General features: G+C 50.4%; 1 protein-coding gene across 1 annotated transcript in view; it reads left to right on the top strand.

Moving 5' to 3' along the window:
• The first annotated feature begins 3081 nt into the window (after positions 1–3081).
• Ptprn2 (protein tyrosine phosphatase receptor type N2) overlaps positions 3082–22707 on the top strand; it is a 629714-nt gene continuing 610088 nt past the window's right edge. The window contains exon 1 of the mRNA XM_051177829.1: positions 3082–3244. Within this exon, the coding sequence (XP_051033786.1) occupies positions 3136–3244 (109 nt within the window). The 5' untranslated portion in view covers positions 3082–3135. The remainder of the gene's footprint in view (positions 3245–22707) is intronic.

Genomic DNA, 22707 nt, shown 5'->3' with positions numbered 1-22707 from the left:
AAGTGCTGAAATAAAGGGTCACACAGATTTGCAAAAATAGAAAGGTTCACGGTAAAGCAATAATACAGACCAGAGAGGGATCTTCTGTCCTGATTGAGAGCTGGCTGTGAGGAAGGGTACTCAGGCCCCCAATTATTCTTCCTTTTATGAAGTTCAAGAGGAGGAGTTTGGTTATTAAGGGGTCTGAGTGAAGGTGTTACTCTGTTTTGATGAACAGATAAGGTGATACAATCATTTTTTTCCATAGCTTGTGACCCCCCCCATAATTTAGCTGATTTTAATTATATACATACTCAATTGTGCATAGACATAAGATAGTAAATACATTCCCTCTAAAGGTTCAGTTTTCTTAGTTTTTCCCTATTGCAGCACACTAACCCCAAAGCAGTTCAGGCCGCCCCTCCAGAATGTACTGGGAGTGCATTTGGGTATAAACTGTCAGAGTTTAACGGTTTAAGGGGAGGAGAGCAGGTTGGAGTCCAAGGTTGGGGTACATTGTTCTCAGAGAGGGATGTGTGTGCAGGTAGATAAGAGAGCCAGCCTGCTAAAGGCACTGTTAGAGGCGGGAACGTGTGAATGACCTAAACCAAGCATAGCTCCAGGTTCGTGAATTACGCTCTATGCCTGCCCTCCTCACTTCTGGAGTTCCTCCCATTTCTGCCTCTCACCTTTCTGTAGCACAGGGCCACAGACTGGTGCCACCGTGCCTGACTTTTTGCGAGGGTCCCAGGCTTGCACCGGAAGTGCTTTGTCTGTTGAGCCATCTCCCCAGAGCTGTTTTTATTGTTAATAACCCTTGCAGCCCCTCCTGTGACCATGGTGTTTTCTCTTTTCCTCTTGGGCACTTTCCTTTGTTGACTCAGAGCTCTGAAGTTCGGAGGTGGGGGGGTCCTTGGAGCGAGACAGGACCTTGCTCAGGAAACTGTTAAGCAGCAAGTCAAATAATGAAAGGGCAAATAATCCCAACCTAGAACCTGTTTAACTGCAAACAAGGCTGGATGAGGAGAGAGATGCCACAGCCCAGAATAAACAGTGCTCCAGGATGTAGGCACAGGCTGCTCTGGTAAAGCTAGTCTGTGTCTTCCTGGTGCCTACTTAGCTGCCTATGGTTGTGACAGATGGTGTAGGCTCCACAAGTCCCGGGCTGCGGGTGTGGTCAGGTCTGGCTTTGCGGGGAGCTGACCTTTCTGCATGGAGGTGTAGCAACTCTCACTTAGTTGAGAGCTGTGTTACTGAGCTCTGCACTGGAGAAACTGCAAACTGCCTTAGGACAGGCTGATAATGCTTTCTTCTGACAACTCACCAACACTGGCTTGTTCCTGCCCCTCCATCTCTGGATACTGCTGTCACAAAGGACCTACTTAGCCTTCTGTCTTTTCTCATCCCTTTATTCTTGTCCCCAAATTCATGAGACAACTATTAGGATTTTGGGGGGTGCATCTGGCCACCCAGGCTGTCAGGAGGTACTCCATCATCCTCTCCTCCTCCCATGTCCCCGAGCTCACTCATGATACTCTAAGTTAGGCCAAGGCACACAGCACTTACAAGCAGTTCTTAGAGTCTGTAAGAGAATCAATCACACTGATGTCTGCTCAAGGGTCTTGTACCTGTACCGTTTGGGGTAAGGGCCAACTTCTAATGGCTGATGCACAGTCTAGGCTATTGAAAATAGCAAGGAGGGCCAACATTTTTTTCTTTTTAAATAGGCTCATTGTCCTTCCTAACCAGATGGGCTTTTGCAGGACCACAGGCGACGGCTGGTCTGGCTTTGCAGAGGACAGTGTCACTGGGAAGTGCTGCTGTCTGCTGTCTTCTGGAGTGGGTGCTTTTTCTCCCAAGGAGACCCCAAGGCCTTTGAGAACAAAGGTGACTTTTCACTTCCCCAGCTGGGGGTCACCAGGTTTGAAGGGAGCAGCTCATCATCGGGAGCCAGTGGCAAAGGGTTTGAAAGGTGAGTTAGGATGGGGGCCCAGCACATGCAGAAGTAGATCTCAGAACTGTCGGGCCCAGAACTTAGTCTTGTTATCTGTAGATGGGCTGGACTGAAATATACCCCCTCACTGCCGCTGCAAACCCCAGTCAGAACAAATAGAGGCCATCTGTGTCCGAGGAACATTGCGCCAAGGGACACTGAAGGCAGGGGGTGGAAGTGGGAAGGCCAGGGCAGCAAACAGGGACAAGAGTGGGAAGTGGCTGGCTCTATGGAAAAATCGAGGAAGTGGCCTGTCCCCTCAGGTGCAAACATGCATTCTTTGAGACTGTCACACCCAAAACAAACACACACACACACACACACACACACACACACACACACACACACACACACAGTCTTCTGATGCCAGGGCACCACCGCCTTGCCTTTGTCTGGGGTCTTTTGGAAAGCAGTCTGAGAGCATATGCCCGGCCCCTCAGCACTGGCAGTGATGGCCAAGGTCCCGCTGGCCATTCCAGGGATGGGATCGGATTGCCAGCATGGAAGGACGCCAGGCAAACCTGTCTGGAACCCTCACCTGACCACGGCACGGGGTACACACCATGGTCACCCTGGCTCCTCTTGTTCTGTTTGAGAGCCACACCCCCACTCTCCGTCCCCCGCCTAGACTTTCCATCCCATCAATCTCCTCTTCAGGCTTCCTCTCCTATGAGTTTAGTTTCCTGCTGCCAAGACCAAACTCTGCCCACCTTCAGAAGCTGCTGCCAGTGGAGCTACACCTGCAGACCCCACTGCTGCTGGCCACTTACTAACTGCCCGCTGGATTCAAACACAACCGAATAAGGAGCAATTTGGTGTTTCAGTAGCACAGCCGCACTTCCAAGTGTCTTCTCCACGTCCTGGTGTCGACCCCAGGACGGAGGGACAGCAAGCAAGCAGCTTCCCCGGGAGCGCGCGCCCCCCGCCCATCCCCGCGAGGTGGGCGTGCCCGGGCGTGCATGGCTGGCAGAGGGCGTGGCCATGGGCGGGGCCGGCGGCGGGGGTGGGGCCGCTGGCGCTGTCCGGTGCTGAAGCTCGGCCGGCGCCGCCGCAGGAGCGCCGAAGAGCGCAGCAAAGGGAGCTGGCGCCGCCGCCTCGCTAACTAGCCCCGGTCGCTCCTCGCTCCCGCGCGGCCATGGACTGAGCGCCAACCGGCCGCGGGGATGGGGCCGCCGCTCCCGCTTCTGCTGCTGTTGCTGCTTCCGCCGCCGCTGCCTCGCGCTCTGCCCGCCCCCGCGTCTGCCCGCGGCCGGCAGCTCCCGGGGCGCCTGGGTGAGTGAGGGGCGCCGGGGAATGGGAGCAGGAGCTGGGTCCCGAGTGCCCGCGCGCAGCCGCAGGCCCCGCGGGCCCCGCCGTGCGTCTTCCGGTCCTCGCCGGCTACGTGGGGCGGGTTTCGCTCGCCTTCCCCCCACCCCACCCCCTCCCGCCTCAGTTTCCCTCCCCAGTGGCCGACCCCACCCCCTCTGGCCACGGACTCCGTGAGTCAGGGACTAGGGACCCGGGACAGCTCAGCCACCCGGTTGCCCACGCCCCGCGTGTTTGCGCACCCCCGAGTGTCCGCGCTTTTGCGCGTGCTCTCGTGTTCCCTACGTGTCCGTGTGCTCCGCGTGCTGCCTGAAGGGCCAGGACGCGGCTGAGTGCGTGGCTGGGCCCTTTCCACGGAGCCTGGCTTCTCCTGCTACCCCGCGCTGCACCTGCCGTTTCCCCCTGCTCACGAGGCAGATCCTCGGTCGGTCTGCCGGTGGAGACCGGACCGACATTTTCCTTTCCTGACACGCGGGAGGGGAAGGAAAGGCGACAGGGAGGGAGGAAGAGAGGGCGGAATTTGGTGGCCTTTCTGACATGGCACCTCCCTCCTGCTAATCTTGTCTGTTAAGGAGATTTACCATAAAACCAATGTTTGTAAGAGGCTTTGGGGACAGAATTACCACACATAATGGACTAGAACAATCCGTGTTGGGGAGAGTGCACACGCCTGTGGGTAGGTGGAGAGGGGTGAGCTGCAGCCCTGGCCTGAGCTCCCCTCAGGCTCAACTCCTCCTTCCTCCTGGTCTGGTCTTCAGGGGTGTTTCCACCATGCAAAACTCAACAGAAGGGGCTGCAGGGAAGGAGGTGCGCTTTGCTCTCCCAGCCCTGGGCTGGTGTCGGGCTCATTTCCCCAGCTGTCCTGGATTGCTAATCTCTTCACATTGAGGGCCTGGTTAAGTTTCCTGAAGGAAATATTTAGGATGGGAAGGGGGCTCCTACCCACTACCCGAGACTCTCTGAATAGGTCTTTTCCCGTCTGTTTGCCCCAGGACCAGTTCACAGTTACTGGTTGGCTAAATGTGTTCTGAACTGCTTTCAGGAGGTGTGTGTGTGTGTGTGTGTGTGTGTGTGTGTGTGTGTGTGTGTGTTCCATGGGAGTGATGCTTTTGGCTTGTAGTTCACCCCAGATGAGCCCAGAAAGCTAAGATACCCATCAATCTTCCTTCCCATCCATATTCCTTTCCTACTGGTTAGAAATTGGCCTTTCGCTTCATGGGAGGGCTGAGTGCTCAGATGGCCAGATGCATTCACACGCACAAGGCTGGACACAGGTCAGGGAGAATCAGGACAGCGGCAGAGGAGGACCTCCCTCGTGGCATAGCTTGGGAGGAACTGCTTTCCTGTGCAATTGCCAGCTCACAGCATCTTGCCAAAAGCACAAAGCAAAAGGGAAGATGGTAGGGAGTGGGGGGGGGGGGAAGGTGGCAGCAAAGGAAACCCAGAGTGGAAGTGTTTGGAAAGAAGTCATTGAGCCATCACCTGGCTGACACAGCAGTGTTGTCTTGACAACAAGCAAAGTTGAGCCCTGCCATCAAAAAGGTGTGGCCTGCATTGTTGTTCCTCACTGAGCATGGCGGAAGTACCCTCTGACTGCTCAGCTCGGCCCCAAGGGTCAGGGTGGTGACTGTTGACCTGTCTACCTTGGGGTGGGCATGCTGCCACTGCCTGTGATACCATGGTTCGTAAGGCAGTCTCAGGAAGTGTTTTCTGGGGCAACGGTGCAGACCCAGGCTGCATGGGGAATGTTTGTAGCCTCTAGGCTACACTTATAACCCTCTTTCCCCAGGTACTTGGATCTGGCTTCAGCAGTATGCACTGACCCCGGTATTCCTTCCCCTTGGGCTGGCTACACACATAGCTCTCCCTGAGTGGGGCTGTCCATTCTTAGGGCGCCAGAGACTTCATAGGGCCAGTCATCTTGTGGGAGTAGCTGCTGCTGTGTTCTCTGTGCTCTTGCAACAGCCACACCAGTCACCTTGGCTCAAATAATCATATATTAAGTGAAGACACAAAAGAAGGAATCTGGCAAAGTTGAGGGATCTGTTGCTGAGCCCACCCCCTTTCCTCCATGGGAATTGAACCCATGGCTTTGTGTGTGCTACGCAAGCATTCTACTACGGAGATACACTTCCAGTCCTAACATCTATTCCTTTACTTAGCTGTTAATACTTAAATGTTGGGTTGAGACCAGACAGTTGGTTGAAGGCAAAAAACACATTTTATTTATTTATTTTGTGTCCAGTCCTCCATTGCATTTAATAGCCTTGTGGGTTAGATTTAGGGCCGGATGTTACCAGGATGGAAGGACTGATTGAGTCTTCCTGTGTAGGGACACCTTAGTGAGCAGAGTGCTCTTCTCATTTAAATGGTTCCAAGACACTCAGTGTCACCCAGGGCCATCAGTGGCATGCCTGGGATTGTCCTCAGGACTTTGAGCTATGCTCCAGGAAGCTGGATGTAACCTCCATCTTGCCTGGCTTCTTACTATTCTCTCTATCACTTTAGCTCCTGCGCTGGGACCTCCCTTCTGCTGTACCTCTGGCAGGAAAGGATCCTTGACGATTTTAATGACCTATGAGACTAGTTATAGCTGAATTGGGGGGGGGAGGGGAAGATAGGACTCTCATTACAGCCCATTGACTTTCTTTTCATAATTTTTGGTGCCCTGCCCACTGTCTTCTGCCTCTGTCTGGAATTTCAGGACCTCATATCTCCAGGTTCTCAGGAATTTTTTCCCGAGGTCTGGCTTTGAACACGAGCGCCCACTCTGTAGTCCCGCGGAGGCTTGTTTGTGAACTTGTTCAGGTATCCCCCACACCAAAGGGGGCAGGTGGACAAAAGACCCTGCCAACCCCTGGCTAACGCAGCAGGCCTGGATTTGCCAAAGCTGGAGTCCACTTTTCACGCAGAATGTTCATTCTGACCCGTTGTTCCCGCCTCCCCTGTTGCCCACGCATGCTCTCATTCACCAGCGAGCCCACGCAGAGCTAAGATGCAGAGCTGGCGGAGGCAGGAGTCGACCAGCTTTGTGAACTGCACGGCGTGATTGTTTATTTTTAAATCAAAGATTCCTCCTCCCTCCCGCAGAAACATTTGCCACACAGGGCCTGGAGCTTTTCATCCTCTCGGGTTCTTCAGAAATGAGCAGCTTACCCTGCCCTAGAGCTGACGCTGGCACTGTTGGTGGTTGTGAATCTCCCTCCGCCTCAGGGTGCTTTTCTCCAGATCTGTGGAGAAGCCTGGTCTTCTAGCAGAAAGAGGTGCCAGACTACAGGGCTCCTGTATGGAGAGCTGTGAGGGGGCTGCTTCCTCTGCCCAGAACTACAGTTGTGCCTGTCAGCCTGAGAGGGGCAGGTGGAGAGTAAGAGGGATCTTCTAAATGGCTCCTTTTCGCCGGGCCCTGCTGTGCATTTCAGAGCCTGCCTGTAGCTGTTCTCTCAAAGCAGAGTTGCTTGTCAAGGTTACCAATCGGAGGTCTGTGTCAGTTGTCCTCCTTACCACCCTTCCCGGGGAAGAGGACGCTTCATCTGTGTCTGCCTTTACTCCTAGGTGGCCTTGGGTTCATCTTGCACACACCCCTGAGGCATCTGACGTACTTCCAACAATACAGTTTTTTATTTTGGTCTCCCGTCCGCCTGGGATCGGCCAGATGGAGAATAAGTGGTAGGTGTTGACTTTAAGGCCTGATAACCAAGCCTGGAGTCCTTGTACATTCTTTTATGTGGTGATTCCTGGGTTTTGCCTATTTGTTTACATTGTTCTTCCCTGCCCCCCCCCAGACCATTACCTGATTTGTGAATCAGTTCTGTTTTTCCCTTCTTTTTAAATGAATGCGGGGTAGAAAGAGGAGAGCTCGAGAAGGAGGGATGGACCACCCCACTTTTCCTCTAGAGTCTTCTCTCTAAGAGTTGCTGCTGGCCGTGGTGGGCACACACCTTTAATCCCAGCACTTGGGACACAGAGGAGTAGTGATCTCTGAGTTCAAGGCTAGCCTGGTCTATATAGTGAGTTCTATGTAGAGAGAACTTCCTTGTCTCAAAAAAAAAAAAAAAAAAAAAAAAAAAAAAAAAAAGAGGAATGAAGGAAAAGTAGAATAAATAAGAAGTGTTATTCGTGGGTTACCCCCTTAGAGTCACAAATCCTCCGTGTGCTGGCCAGCTTGTGTAACCTGACATAAGAGTGAGCCTCGACTGAGAAAATACCCTCTCCAGGCTGACCTGTGGTGCATTTTCTTGACGGATGACCGGTGTGGTAGGGCCCGGCTCGCCGTGGGCTGTGCCAGCCTTGAGCTGGTGGTCTCAGGTGCTACAATTGAGTGGGCTGAGGAAGCCACGAGGAGACGTTCGTAAGCAGTGTCCCTCCGAAGGTTTCTGCTTTAATTCCTGCCTCCAGCTTCCTGCCCTGACCTCCTTCAGTGAAATAAACCCTTTCGTCCCCAGGTTGCTTTTGGTCATGGTGTTCAATCACAACAGTAGAAAATTAATAGGAAAGATTTTTTTTAGCTAAATGTGCCCCAAACTAAGTATAACTCTGGCTTTGGGAGTCAGATGTTTAAGGATTGCTTGAACGTGCGCAGGACCTGGCAGCTGGGGAATCTTTTATGTGTAGAAGGCAAATGGGAGCTCCGACAAGAGGGCAGAGGTTTCACCTGGTCACGTGGGAGACAAAGGGCCAGTGTGCCCAGCTACCAGAAGGCTGTCTTATCAACTCTGACAAGATGTTCCGTTTCACACAGTGAGCAAACAGCTGACCACACGGATAACTCCCAGTCCACTCAAAAGCACCTGGCAGCTGTCTCCACCTTACTCTAAACTGACCTTGGTAAATGTAGACCCAGCGGGACTTACTGTTTCTGATCGCACTTGATAAGAGGCCCCAAACATCTGTCTTCGCTGCTGCCTGGAAACAGTGCACAAAGTTTGTCCAAGGGAGGTCCCCCCCCCCTTTTAATCTGTGCTGTGTCTGACAACTCTGCCAGCTGCTCTGTAAATATCTAGGGCAGGAAGTAAAGTGGGTGAGGCTCCCCTGAGAGCACCTCCCCATTGCTGAAGTTAAACACCTTCCCTTAGATAGCCACATCCAAAACCTACGCCTGGCCAATGGTGACGTGTTCTTTTCCAGAAATGAACTCTGAGCTGGGACCTTCGCCTCCGGTAGCTCTGATACCCAGGAGAACTGGGTAGCTGGCGGCGTTTCTTAGAAGCAATTGGCTTCAGCGCACCTCTGCTTAGTGGCTGAGGCATCATCACCTGCCTCCTCTAGGAGCACCACCTGATGTTGGAAGCAAAGGCTACTTCCTGTCAGCATTAGGGAATGACCATTGGTCCAGGGGAGTGGGGGTTGTGCTGAGGGAAGCATATACTCAGCCATAAACACGCTGTTGAGCTTTACCTTCAAAGTTCAGTTTTAAAATTACCAGAGGGCAGGGGAAATGGTCAGTAGGGGAGCCTGAATACTGGCCTTGCAGAGGACATGAGGTTGGTTCTTAGCATCCATGCCAGGTGCATCACAGCTCCAGCTCCAGAGGATCTGATGTTTCTGGTCCCCACGGGCATCTGCACTCATGTTCACACACTCACATGCAAACACATAATTAGAAGGAACCATTCCTGGTGGCAAGAATGGCTCAGTAGGTAAAGTACTTGCCACACAATCATGAGCTGAGCTCGGGTTCCCCGCAATTCATGTAAATGCAACATGGGTATCATGGTGCACCTCTGATCCCCGTGCTTAGAAGGCAGAGATGAGGTATCCCAGCACAAGCTGGCTAGCTAAGTCAGCTGGACCTGTGATTCCTGGGTTTGGCGTGAGATCCTGTCTCAATATATGAGATGTCGAGGAAGATTTACAACCTTAACTTCTTTATAAACAGGCACACAAATGTGTATGCGCACCACCAACGTGTGTCCTTGTGTACAAGAACACGTGCACACATGGAGACATCAAACATACGCGTGAAAACAATTGCCTCATGGTACGTTTGGCTTTCTTTAGGTCCACAGTTGTACATGGGCACTCAGTGGCTATTGCACTGTGACCAACGACCTCAAGCTCCTGCCTCCAGGATGTGGCTTCCATGGTGGATTACATTATTGAACCGAGAACCAAAAGAAGCCCTTCCTTAAGTTGCTTTTGTCCGGGTATTTTATCATCGTGATAGGATAAGTAGCTAACGCGGGTGGTGAAGGAATATTTCAGGGACAGTGCTGGACCTGTCATGTCACCTATATGGGCCTCTTCCCTTTGCATAGTGGGTAGCCCAGGGGTGTGGAGAGTGCCCATTGTAGGACACAGGGACTTAGAAGAACTCTGCCTTCCGCCAGAATACGTAGCCTCAACTGAACAAAGCAGGCTGCTGCTTTTTGCCCCATGGGCCTTGGAATGGGACAGGCTCATCTGTCCCATCACCCATCTGTTGGCCACTGGTCCAGGGAACTGTCAAAATGCTCTTTGTTCAGGTGTGAATTTGGGTTTTAGAGGAGTCATCAGATTCAAATATTTGGCTTGCTCTCAGGAGTTTGATACCGGAAGTCGGTGGCTCTCTTTGGAAACCCTTCAGCCCCTTCCATAGGGGCAGGAACGAAAAGGTCACCCGTGGGGGACCTATAAAGTTGGTTTTGCAAACACTTGCTTTGCTTCCATGAGATGGTGCACAAACTTCAAGGGCACAAGTGCATCCTCACCCTTGCAGAGGACAGTGAGCCACTGAAGGGAACTATCCTGAGCCGGCTGGCCACCAACCACCAGGCTCAGTTCCCCTATTGTTACATTGTTACACTTTCCCTGTTACACTGAAGCTTGCAGAGGAGGCAAGCATCCACCTTGCAGGGCAGACTCTCTCTCTCTCTCTCTCTCTCTCTCTCTCTCTCTCTCTCTATATATATATATATATATATATATATATATATATATACTTTCAAGCCCTAGGTGGTCTATTGGATTCCCAGAAGAACCCTGCAGGCAGTTATAGTGTATGTCTGGGCACCCCTGGAAGGACTCCAGAGGAAAGGCTGAATAGTTTCCCACAGGGAAAGGGAACTTCCTGGGCAGCACAGGCCAGGCCTGGCTTGTTGGCGCGCTTGTTTGTGTCAGGACAACTGCTTGTGCTGGCTGTTCCCTGTTGCTAATGCTGGAAGATGCTGCTGATGCTTTGTCCACCCAGGCAGCATTATGACGCAGCCCTTGGTGGCAGCTAGGCTGTGGTGTGACTTGAGGCCGGATCAGCCGCCTGCATGTTCTCTGAGATGATTGGGGATGCCGTTCTGTAAATGTGTTTCTCTTATTGGTTGATGAATAAAACACTGTTTGGCTAATAGCCAGGCAGGAAGCATAGGCAGGATTGACCAGACCAGGAGAAGGCTGGGGAGAGGAAGGCAGAGGGAGACCCTGGGAAGAGACATCATGTAGAGACCAAGAAGATGGGATGTGCCAGGCACTCTCTGACAAGATAAGACCATGTAGAAATACATAGATTAGTAGTTATGGGTTAATAATTAAGTGAGAGCTAGCCAGTAAGAAGCCCTAGCCATCAGCCAACAGTTTTATAATTAATGTAGCATCCGTGTGTTTATTTGGGACTAAAGTGGCTGTGGGACCAGGCTGCGCAGAAACTTCCACCTTCATTGAGATCGTCAGGGATTGGCAAGACTTGGTGTGTCTCATGGAGATCAGGTTATGCAGTTTGGAAGACGTAGCCTATGCTAATCAGAGGACTTCCTACCTTGAGGCTAGTTCTACCAAGAGCCCTGGAAGTTTTTTTCTCTGCCCAAACCTAGCTATAGTACAGTTAATCTAGCCTACACCCCACCAGCATTGTAGAATGCTAATGGAAGATGGGGTTGAACATCACCATGGGACACACAGCTCCAGCAAAGTTGGGGAAGCCCCCCCACCCATGTCTCTTTATACCTGAATTCTCACACCTGCGTCTTCTTCAAGCCTCAACTGACTCAATCTGCCTCTTTACCCCCATTCAACGTATACAGATGTTCCCACACCTGTCTCATGGCACTGCCTCCTCGTTCCTCACACTTGCCTCTTCAATTCTCACAGGGTCTCCCCACACCTGCACCTTCACACCTGCACCTTCACACCTGCACCTTCACACCTGTACCTGCACACCTGCACCTTCACACCTGCACCTTCACACCTGCACCTTCACACCTGCACCTTCACACCTGTACCTGCACACCTGCACCTTCACACCTGCACCTTCACACCTGTACCTGCACACCTGCACCTTCACACCTGCACCTTCACACCTGCACCTGCACACCTGTACCTGCACACCTGCACCTTCACACCTGCACCTTCACACCTGCACCTTCACACCTGCTCCTTCACACCTGCACCTTCACACCTGCACGTTCACACCTGCACCTTCACACCTGCACCTTCACACCTGCACCTTCACATTGCACCTTCACACCTGCACCTTCACACCTGCACCTGCACACCTGCACCTTCACACCTGCACCTGCACACCTGCACCTGCACACCTGCACCTTCACACCTGCACCTTCACACTGCACCTTCACACACCTGCACCTTCACACCTGCACGTTCACACCTGTATTCTCGTGTCTGCACCCATAAACTGTATTTTATTTATGTATTTATTTTTGTGCACATATTCTCTGTATCATGTTCACACCTGTTCATCATGGTGCCTGGTTCTTGGATCCATGAAACAGGTGGTTTTAAGTTGGATAATTAAGGTTACAGAAACTGTGCTGTTTCACTGGATTGAAAAGCATATTCTAGCTGAGCATGGTGACACACTCCTTTAATCCCAGCACTGAAGCACTGAGAAGGCAAGAGGCAGGAAGATCTCTGTGATTTCAAGGTCAGCTTGGTTTTCATAGTGAGTTCAAGGACAGCCAGAGCTACGAGTGATACCTGTCTCAAAAATAAAATAAAAATAAAATAAGGAAAGGAAGAAGGGAGGGATGGAGAGAGAGAGAGAGAGAGAGAGAAAGGACTATATTCTAATGATAAGACTGCAGGCAGGTTTTGCATGGATGTTGTGGTTAGCATGCAGACATGACTATATTGCCATATGAGTATAATTAATGGTGATACTCTCACCTGAGATGTATTTCACATCATCATTCCAAACAGCTTGAAGTCCTTTAACATGAGAAATATGGCTCCCTTGGTTATTATACAAATTCCCCACAATCTTGAGTGAAAAGCATAGCAGATGAGGACATAGGAGCATATAGTACCTTTGAATTTAATGCTCCATATGAGTACCTAGAGCCCCCAGCATCCTAAAGAGGGTATCTCTGGGTTCTGGAGTTACAGATGTCTGTGATCCAACATGGGGGCACTGAGAATCAGACCTAGGTCCTCTGGAAAAGTACCGAGTACTCTTAACAGCCGGGCCATCTCTCTAGCCCCAAGTATATTACCATTTCAGGTACATTATGTTCCTTAAAATATTTTATCATTAAACATTTGATAAATGCAAACTTTGAAATAACTTTAGAAGTATATTTGACATATCTAGATTGTACTGCTTTTGAGGGCATGACCTCTCGATTGGCTTACACATTCCCGTCAGGGTGTCATGTCTCCCAGCCTGTGAAGAAGGTGAGCGTAACTGGTGGCCAGTCCGTGGCTATAGGGTGGCATGGTGACAGAGACAGCCCAGTGGGGACCTACTGGGGAGTCTGCACAGCACCCCTTTGGGGTACACAGTGTGGGGCTGTGTCAGATTCCTAAGCACATCTCTGGATTGGCTTCTGTTGCTGCTTCTTGATTCTTTCCTTCTGAAGCCAGGCTTTCTCTTAAAGCAATCTAGATGAGGGTCGGTGCTCCCCTCACTCTCCTGACTCACAGGAGCCCTCAGGGTTATGGAGACCGGTGAGATGTGATGGCAAGAGCGGTGGTACCTGGATGGGCTGTGCCTTCCAGCTCTGAAGGTCTGTGGTTCTATTACTACCAGCCAGCTTGATCTGTATATGGCCAGTGGCCGTGTCTTTGCAATTCAGAGACACAAATAAGTCTGCGGGTTGATGCACCAGTGGCATACTGGGATTGTTGGTGAACAGTGAGGGGCAGGTTCAGGGCTTTCTCAGTGAGAGTAAGCTCTTATTTTCAAACTCGTGGCCTGGAATATGCTAAACAGATAAGCAATATATTAACAACACAGTGTGTGTCTGCCTGGCTCTCCGCCCACATGTGCACATGTAGGTGTTCCTGGAGGCTAGGGGTCAACCTTGGATGCTGTTTCTCTGATGTTGCCACTTTGATTTTTTTTGATAGTGTCTCTACTTATGATCTGGGGTTCACAAATTAGGCTAGGCTTTTCTGGCTGTTGGGGCTCTGAGATGCATTTGTTTTTGCCTCCTCAACTCTGGGATTACAGGTAAGCACTGTGATGTGCGGCTCTTTATCAGGGTGCTAAGGACTGAGCTCAGCCAGGTCCCCACTTTACCTGCAGAGATATCCCAGGACCAGGTAACTTTTAAGTGCAAAAAGAAAAAAGAAAAAAAAAAAATACAAAGAAAAACCCAAACCCCACGTCTCTCAGTGAAGACTTGATTTTTTACTGTGGTCTGGAAGCAATCATGTTCTTCTTGTTTTCCATTTTTGTCATATCTCAAGCAATTACTTATCCTTTAGCAAGCCAAACTGACTCTCCCTGGTCACTGGAGGTAGGCACAGCACACAAACCAAGTAACTTGAAGTATGTGAATCGCATTGCCGGAAACCCTTGTGTGCGGCTCATATGACAAGCACACGACCATGGAGATGGCAAAAGAAGCCTGCTTATTAAAAAACGGGAGCTGCAAGGGACAAGGGCAGCATCGAAAGCTAGCAAAGAAGCCAGGCTTGCCCTTTCTGTCTAGTCAGATATAGATCTTGAAGGATGTCTTGATTTGCTGTTATTATGGGGAAAGTAAAAATGCAGTTGAACTGAATTTTTGGATATTTATACAGATGCTATGCCTGTGCTTACTCTTCGCAGCTTTTTGAGGGAGAAATTTAGATGTGAAACCGTTTTAGGGTTTGAGTAAATGACATCACTGATAATACCAGGCCAGCATTAAATGTTAAAGAGTGATACGCTTGCTCTAAATCGACACTGCTAAATAATACATAACGTTTGTTCAGTGATTAAATGTTTATTGTAGGAACTCTGAAAGAGCATCACATACATGGAGTTTAAAGTCAAGTAGTATGGGGTGAAAGAATGTTCCGGACTGTTCTAAGTAACCTTATATAGAATCTTGAAAAGCGCTGGGAAAAATTAAATAGGTGCTAACTCCAGACCAAGCTTCCCCTGGGACAGCACCAGGCCTGCTACTGTCGCGTTCTGCATGTTGGAGCTTTCAGAATACTAAAAGGTGATGCTTTCTTTCCCAAGTGAAATAAATGAACGCGTGGGGGAAAGTAAATATCCCTGAAGAAAGCATGGTGGTGGGTCATTTCAGTATGTAACCTGGAGGGGAAGAAAATCTCATCCCGGAAGCAATCACTTCTTTTGAATAAGTCAGTGATTCTCAGTTGAGAGGGCTAAGCACCGAGCAAGTATGGGGAGCAGAAATTCTCCCCCCATCCAGTGTCCCACAATGTGCAGAACGGACCCATGATAATTGAACGGTCAGGAAGCTTCAAAGCTATGGGTGCGCATCTCTGAGTCAGGGTGGGCACTTAGGGAATGCTGTTGGTGATGCAGGCTCCATGTGGGCAACAGCTTGGTTGTGGGGCATTTGTCCAACATGAGTGAGACGTTACGTTCAGTACCCACAGTCATGCAGCAGCGTCCTCTGAGATGGAACATTGCATCTTTGAGGGAAGCTGGTTAAAACACAGGACATTACCGAGGGAGGTGAGGCATTCCCTCCTGCAGGGAAACTCATTAAACTCAAGGAGTAAACAACCCAGTAGCTTCGGGAAGTCACCAAACAACAGCTTCCCTAGGCCTCTTCCTCTCTGAGCATACATATGGATGTCCTGAATGGCCTGCATTTGAAGAACCCTTAGGGAGAGTAGGGGACCACACCTCCTTGTTGCTCGCCCTGGGAATAGTTGGTGGAGTTTTGTTTCTGCCTGGTTGTTGGGAGGATCAGAGCCAGGAAGTATGAGCCAATAAGTCCCTTCTGGATGTGGGCATCCCCAGCCTGTGACTTCCTTGCCTGGACCTGAGTTAAGCTGACCCTTGACCTTGTGAGTCTTGCCACAAGCTGCAGAGAGCCATGGGTATGAACACATGTGGGTTATCCACCTTCACCAGAATAACCCACTTTGGGTTCCTTACAGCTGCAGCCTTTGCTAACTTACCAAATGTGACGTGTGTGTGTGTGTGTGTGTGTGTGTGTGTGTGTGTGTGTATGCGTGTGTGTATGTGCATGTGTGTGTGTGTGTGTGTGTGTGTGTGTGTGTGTGTGTGTGTGTATACACGAATTACAGGATCACCACAGAGGGTCAGAGAAGCCTAAATAGAGTTTAAAGAGTTCAAATTGCCCTCACTGGGGCAGAGGAAGAAGGCTGATAGTAGTGTCATGAATCTGGGGGAGGGAAGTAGGTAAGGGACCCTTCTGAAGGTGCCTTACAGAGTAGTGCAGAGTTCCAGCTTTGAGCTGAGCCTCGGGGGAGTTGCAGAGATTGGATATGGGGCTGAGTCCAGACAGACGGGATGGCAATCTCAGCAGACTGTATCATGTAGCGGGGGCAAAACCCCTAGAATAATTAGGAGTTCTCTGCTTGTTGGCCTCGTGTGTGTGTGTGTGTGTGTGTGTGTGTGTGTGTGTGTGTGTGCGTGTACACTCGTGTGCATACAGATGACAGATTTGGGATTTTTGCCTTCACAGTAGTAAGTGTACTCTGTTTTTTTGTTTGTGTTTTGACTTTTCCCCTCCTTTGGTCTGGTGTGTTCAGTAAAGTTTTGGACTTGTTTTTTTCCTGATGGTTTAAAGGTACCCATGTGTTCGCAGATGACTTTCTGATGTCGCACCTTGCGGGTGGTGCTGGGAAGTCAGGCTGATGTCCATGAACACAATGACCTGCACAATCACCTTGCGTCCTAAATGAGCCCAAAGCTGCTTGTAAAGTGGAACCGCTCATTCAAGGCGAGGTGAAGCCGGACACCATGGCCTTTACACCACGTGAAGGAACTTAAGGCAAAAGAGACAGGGTCTCTCACTGGACTCCACACTCACTGACCTGGCTAGACTGGCTGTCTCTGCCTCCCTGCTGCTGGAGTGTGCCATTATGTCCAGCTTTTTATGTGGGTGCTGGAAATCTCAACTTGGGTCCACTCACGTGTACAAAAGTTCTTTTCTAGCCAACCCCCCTCCCTGCCGCCACCCAGTTCCATTTTTTAAAACAATTCCTAAGAGTGACAATTTCCATTAGTACTCTCACGTCGAACTGGCCGACTTTGTCTAGAAACTGCTATGGCCTTGTTGACTCCTGATGTTGGTATTTCCGAATCCCAAGGCAGGTCTCACTTTACCTGCTTGGAGTTGTCTGGCTAGGTCCAGAATGGTGAGGGTAGTGATATGAGGTGTTGACTGTCAACAAATGGTGATGCCTGAGGTCAGTGGTTCCTCGACTGTTTCTGTGCAGAGATATACTCTGCACAACTCACAGGAAGAAATGCGTCTGCCGCCTGCCCATCTCACTAATGCACTTTTCAGATTTGGGTTGTGATTCTCGGGATGTCTCGAAATGTCTTAGCTACCCTTCATCTCAGAGAACGTCATGGAATAAGACCTGTGTATTCAGTTGGGATACAGTTTAAACCATTTAGGAAATATAAGCGCACATGCTCAAGTTTCATGGCTGTGCTGGCAGCATCCGTGGGCCCAGTGGCCTATATTGTGCCCTCATCTTTATTTATATATCAGCGTCGTCACTCTGTGCAGAAGAACAAAACGAGAAGCAATTTTAATGCTGAAGTTCCCCCACAGAGCTCTGTGACTGAGAGGGGACTTTGAGATTTGGTGACCTCTCCACAGACAGCACCAGAGGATCTGGGCGGATGTCATTTAAATTTACAGTATGTCAGTGAAGAGAGCTGCTCAGAAAATTACCCTGGAACGGGAGGTGGGGGACAATAGGTGTGTGGGGTCACCCTTCCCTGCAGGGGCTACCTGTCCTGGGGTTCATGCTGTGCCTCAGGTCTGGGTGGGGAAGGTACAGGGTATGTATTGGTAGCACCATGTCTACAGGGCAGCACCTTTCCACAGTGTCAGATCTGTGAGGTCAGTAGGTTTACAAGCTCCATCGGTTTCGTTGACTCAAGAACCCCAGGATTCACTTGGAACAATTGAAGGCTCTTTGCTCCTTCAATCTCAGCCATCAGTGTCTGTCACATTCAAATCATACTTCAGTCACACCCAGGTTACAGGAAGCTGGAAGCGGATAGAGTGCACAGGAGTTGTTTGTTAAAAAAGAGCTAAAGAGTCAGTGCAAATGGCCAGGTATTGATTTACAAGCATGGAGATGCCAAGGCAGGAATTTGGGTGACATTGGAGCAGCAACATTGACAGTTGTGTGTGTGACGGGATTGTGCTGCATTTAGTCCAAGGACGATGGCAATTTCCTGCGTGGATCCTGTGATTGCTGGGCCCACGTGAGAGTAATGGGTTGGTTGCTGCAGCCTTGCATGTCTCTGCGTGGTGTGGGCTAAAATCTGCCATCCTCTAGAGGCTGCTTACTTTTGCAGACAGGTTCTCTTGACTGTACCGAGTCCCTGCATCACTCCATTTTAGCTATGCTCTCTACAGAGACCTAAGGTAAGTGAACCTCAGGAGGGTATTTGTATCCATAGAAATTTCATTTGGTGCCATGGCTGCACCTGTACGCACTGGCACCAGGCATTTGCCGAGAGAAAAAAAAAAATGGAGCTTTGACACAGTCTTCAATTCTCACCATAACTTAACAGTATCACTGTCCCATGAACCAGATTATCAGCCCCACAGAGAAACAGATTTTCAGTAAACGGACCAAATTTCTGTATGGGTTAGGACCTTCAGGCACTGTGAGGCAGACACTATGGGGCCGGCCCTCCCTCTGGAATTCTTCCCTCCCCCAAGACCTCCTCTGCCTTTAGAATATCACCAGGACCATTCTACTCCAGAGCCTGCCTTTGCAGTCATGGGGAACTCACTGGGTGCTAGAGGGCGCTGTGTGTCCTGCGTGTCATTCCTGGTTTGGGGAGTCCTTCTCTGCCTCTGTGAGACAAGTCTGGTGAATGACTGACATGAAAAGCCGACGTTTCATCACAAGGGTTCATTTCAGTTTTCTGATGATTCTGGACAAGGAACGGAACAGCGCCCCTGAGGCTGCCTCTTTTGGAACCCTTAAGAGACATGCTTTTCATTAGGTGTACCGGCAATGAAATAGAACCATCAGAAACAAAATACCCCACACAATCAAAGGAAGCCACAGGGAGTTGGTGAGAAACCAAAGCTTCCTTGGTGGAGGGGCAGGCCTAGTATGAGTACTGTCTGTGCTGTTTGGGCCCCCGGAGCCCCGACGCTGGCATCTGATGTTATGAAATGGATCTTAGCCTCTTTGGACTGTTTCACACCACCACGAGAAAATATTGAAGATGAAGAGCTCACGAAAGGGAAACGAGATTAGAAGGGAAGATTCTGAGTGGGTTTGTTTGCATGGGGCTGCATCTATGATCCCACCTTGCTCTGCACTTACTGGCTGCAAAGCTGGTGCATGGCCCCACAGACATTAAATGAGAGATCCCTAACCCATAGCCTTGACCCCACAGACGTGGGTGAGACTGGAGTGTCCCCTCTATCTCTGTGTCCACTGTTCCAGCTTCCTGAGTTTCATTCACAGGGCTCTGGGTCTGTAGTGCCCAGTCACAGGGCTCTGGGTCTGTAGTGCCCAGTCACAGGGCTCTGGGTCTGTAGTGCCCAGTCACAGGGCTCTGGGTCTGTAGTGCCCAGTCACAGGGCTCTGGGTCTGTAGTGCCCAGTCACAGGGCTCTGGGTCTGTAGTGCCCAGTCACAGGGCTCTGGGTCTGTAGTGCCCAGTACGCGGCTAATCAGCTGGGACTCTCCAGCACTTGTAATACTCCACAGTTTGCAGGAGGAGAACCAGGACCAGAGGCCTTGCCCAGCCTATGAGGACTCTGGGGTGCTAGCCCCCAGCATCTGAACAGCTGCGCCCCTCCAGAGCTCTCCAGAAAAAGATCCTGCTCCAGAGGCCGGCTTTTCCTTCCTGTCCCCCCTATGAGACTCAGGGTGGCTGAAACATAAGCATTTCACGGAGAAAGCACTGTCCCTGTAGGCCTCCATGTGTGCCTGGGACTGTCTGCTGTTTCTTCTTCCAGACCAGGGTTGTGGGGCTGCAGGCTGGGTTGATGATTACATCTGTCCCTGTATTAATCAGGGTTCTCTGAAAGAACAGAACTCTCTCTCTCTCTCTCTCTCTCTCTCTCTCTCTCAGTCTCTCTCTCTCTCTCCCCCTCTCTCTCTCTGTGTGCAGGGGGCATGCACACATGTTTTAGTGTCTTGGTTACCTTTCTATTGGTGTGCTAAAGCACCATAGTAAAGATAACTTACGGAAGAAAGCATTTGCTTTAACATGGTTTCAGAGGGTTAGATTCCATAATAGCAGGGTGAAGGCTCAGCTGAGAGCTCATATCTTGAACCACAAAACAGAGAGAGAGAGAGAGAGAGAGAGAGAGAGAGAGAGAGAGAGAGAGAGAGAGAGAGAGAGAGAGAGAGAAATAGCGGGAGCTTTTGAAACTCTAAATCCTACTCTCAATGACACACCTCCTCCAACGAAGCCATACCTCCTAATCCTTCCCAAACAGTTCCACCAACTGGAAGAAGTCAAATACATGAGCGTGTGAGGGCCATTTTCATGCAAACCTCCATAGCATGTATAGGATTCATTAGACTGACTTACAGGATATAGTCTGGGTAGTCCAACATGGGCTGTCTAACATACAAGACCAAGCGTCTCAGTCTCTGGGGCCAGATGTCTCTCACAAGTCCCAATCTGGCGCTGAAGGTCTGGAGAGTGGCTGGTCTCCAGGCTATGTTGGAAGTCTGAAGAGGCTGTTTCTGAAACCGGTAAAGGAGCTGTGTAGCTACAGGATAGATGGCTTTGCCAGCAAGAGTGAGGGAAAGCAGGCAAACAGCCAGGGTTCCCTTATTCCATATGTTGCCTAGATAGGGAGGGGGGTTATTCACACTTCACAGGAGTTTCCAGACATTTGCATTTTAGTTGGTTCTAGATCCGGTTGACAACCGAGATTAGTCATCAGGTCCCATACACTTGTGTGACACAGATGGACAGGGCTAGGCACTGGCTTAGCTGAGCCCTTCCTACCCTCAGGGAGCTCACCCACGGGATACAATGTGGTATCTAATCTCTGCAGGGTTTCTTCCAAAGCTCCCGTCTTCAGTGTCTGCTCCGTCTTCAGTGTCTGCTCCGTCTTCAGCACAGGGTTCCCACACATCCTGGTAAGCCTGTGTCTCCTCAAGGGTGCATACTTCCTCGCTGCTAATTAACTTGTAGCCTCACTGGGGACCTACTTGCCATATTGCCTGTGTGGCAGGCGCCTCCAAGCCTGTTAATGAGCAAGAGCTAGAGGCCTGGACAAACCTGCCAGTCTTCAGCTTTGACATTTCACACATCAACAGTGAAAACAGCTTTCCAAAAGATGGCCTGTGTAATAGCTAATGGTCTTTGTATGAAAAGTGCAGATGTGACCACATTTAGCCTCGTCAGGCCTGTTGGTCACAGTGGTGGGGGCGAGGTGCAGAGTACAGAAATTCTCTAGCCTAGTAGATGGCACAGACCATTTAACAACGGGCAGATGCGCTGTCAGGTGCCCTGTAGTCCGGGTGCCAGGAGATTCCCTCTGACTTCCCATTCTGGTCATGGACCAGAACTGAAGATGTGGAAGCGGAAGCCAGCAGCTAACTTTCTCCGGAAAGGGTGTGTTGCTGGCGTTTTTCTTGTCCCGCCAGGTCTCACCACACTTGTGCCCCAAATAAGCACACAAAGACATATTAGTTATAAAACTGTTGGCCCATGGCTAGGGCTTCTTACTGGCTAGCTCTGCCTTAATTATTAACCCATCTCTCCTAATCTATGTATTTCCATGTGGTCTTTGCTTACTGGAGAATGCCTGGGCCTATTATTCCTTTGCCGGCTACATGGCGTCTCCTCCTCTGGCGGGCTCTCTGCCTACCTTTCCCAGAATCCTCCTTGCCACCTAGTCCTGTCTATCTTCATGCCTCTATTGGCCAAACAGTGTTTTATTCATCAACCAATAAAAGAAATAAATATACAGAAGGACATCCCCATCATTATCATCGTCATCTCTCCCTCCCTCCTACCTCCCCCCCCCCCGGTGTGTGTGTGTGTGTGTGTCTTTGGGGAGTGCTACTCAGTTCTTCCTCCAGTGGTCATGAAGTGTTTTCTCTCACATAGATCAATTCCGCACACATGTCTTCAGGCCTCCTCCCAGCAGTGAGGATGGGAGCTGTTGCTCCTAAGTGCTAAGTGGTCTATTAATAATGAGCGGTGTTAACATGGCTGTTTATGCAGGAGATGAGCAGCAGAGTCTGAGTGCCTCTGGCCCTGGGGGGGGGGGTGGGGGTCACCGCATCGATCTGCATTGCTCCACTTGCCGCTTCTGTTGCAGCCCATCTTCTGATTCTTCCTGCACGGAGGACAGGTAGGGGCTGGGTGCCCCCTCTCCCCGTTATAATTTGCATGTATATCTCTCCCAGCTGTGCCGTCGGGGGCTCTGAGGTTGGGTCTGTGAAGAAAGACGTGGCATTCAGATTGCAGCAAGTTACAGGGAGCTGCTGGGGGGGGGCTTCTGCCACGGTGGGAAGGAAGCACCTGCCCTCTGCCTCTGGCCTGCAGGGGAATGTCCCTGTTGTTTACTAGTGCTGGGTCTGAGCCCTGATGCCCCCAGAGCAGACTCCCTTGGATGCTATGGGACAGAAGCCTCTGTCTTATCACACAACCACCCATTTTGAAGACCTGTGGCTCGATCTCTCCCACCATCACAGAGCTTCAGTCAGCCTGGTGTAACATGAATGTTTCTGGCCTGGCAGGTCCCTCGGCCCTTGATCCCCAAACGAACACACAGATGCTATATTAATTATAAAGCTGTTGACAGGTGACCAGGGTTTCTTATTGGTCACCTCTGTCTTAATTATTAACCTGTTTCTATTAGTCCATGTATTTCCACGTGATCTTATCTTACTGGGGAACGCCGGACCTGCAACTCCTTTGCCTGTTACGTGATGACTGCTCAGAGTCTCCTCAGAGAAGAGGGCGATTTCCTGTTTGTCCCTGCTTATATCATGATTCTGCACAGCTACGCCACTTCCTGTCTGGCCAATCAGCCAATCAGTGTTTTACTCACTAGCCAATAAGAGAAACATACACAGAAGAACATTCCCCATCAGCCTGGGGTC

Source organism: Phodopus roborovskii, unplaced genomic scaffold, assembly GCF_943737965.1.
Source record: "Phodopus roborovskii unplaced genomic scaffold, PHOROB, whole genome shotgun sequence".
In the NCBI taxonomy this organism is placed as follows: Eukaryota; Metazoa; Chordata; class Mammalia; order Rodentia; family Cricetidae; genus Phodopus; species Phodopus roborovskii.
The sequence above is the reverse complement of the archived record's forward strand: the minus strand, read 5'-3'. Positions and strand labels throughout refer to the sequence as shown.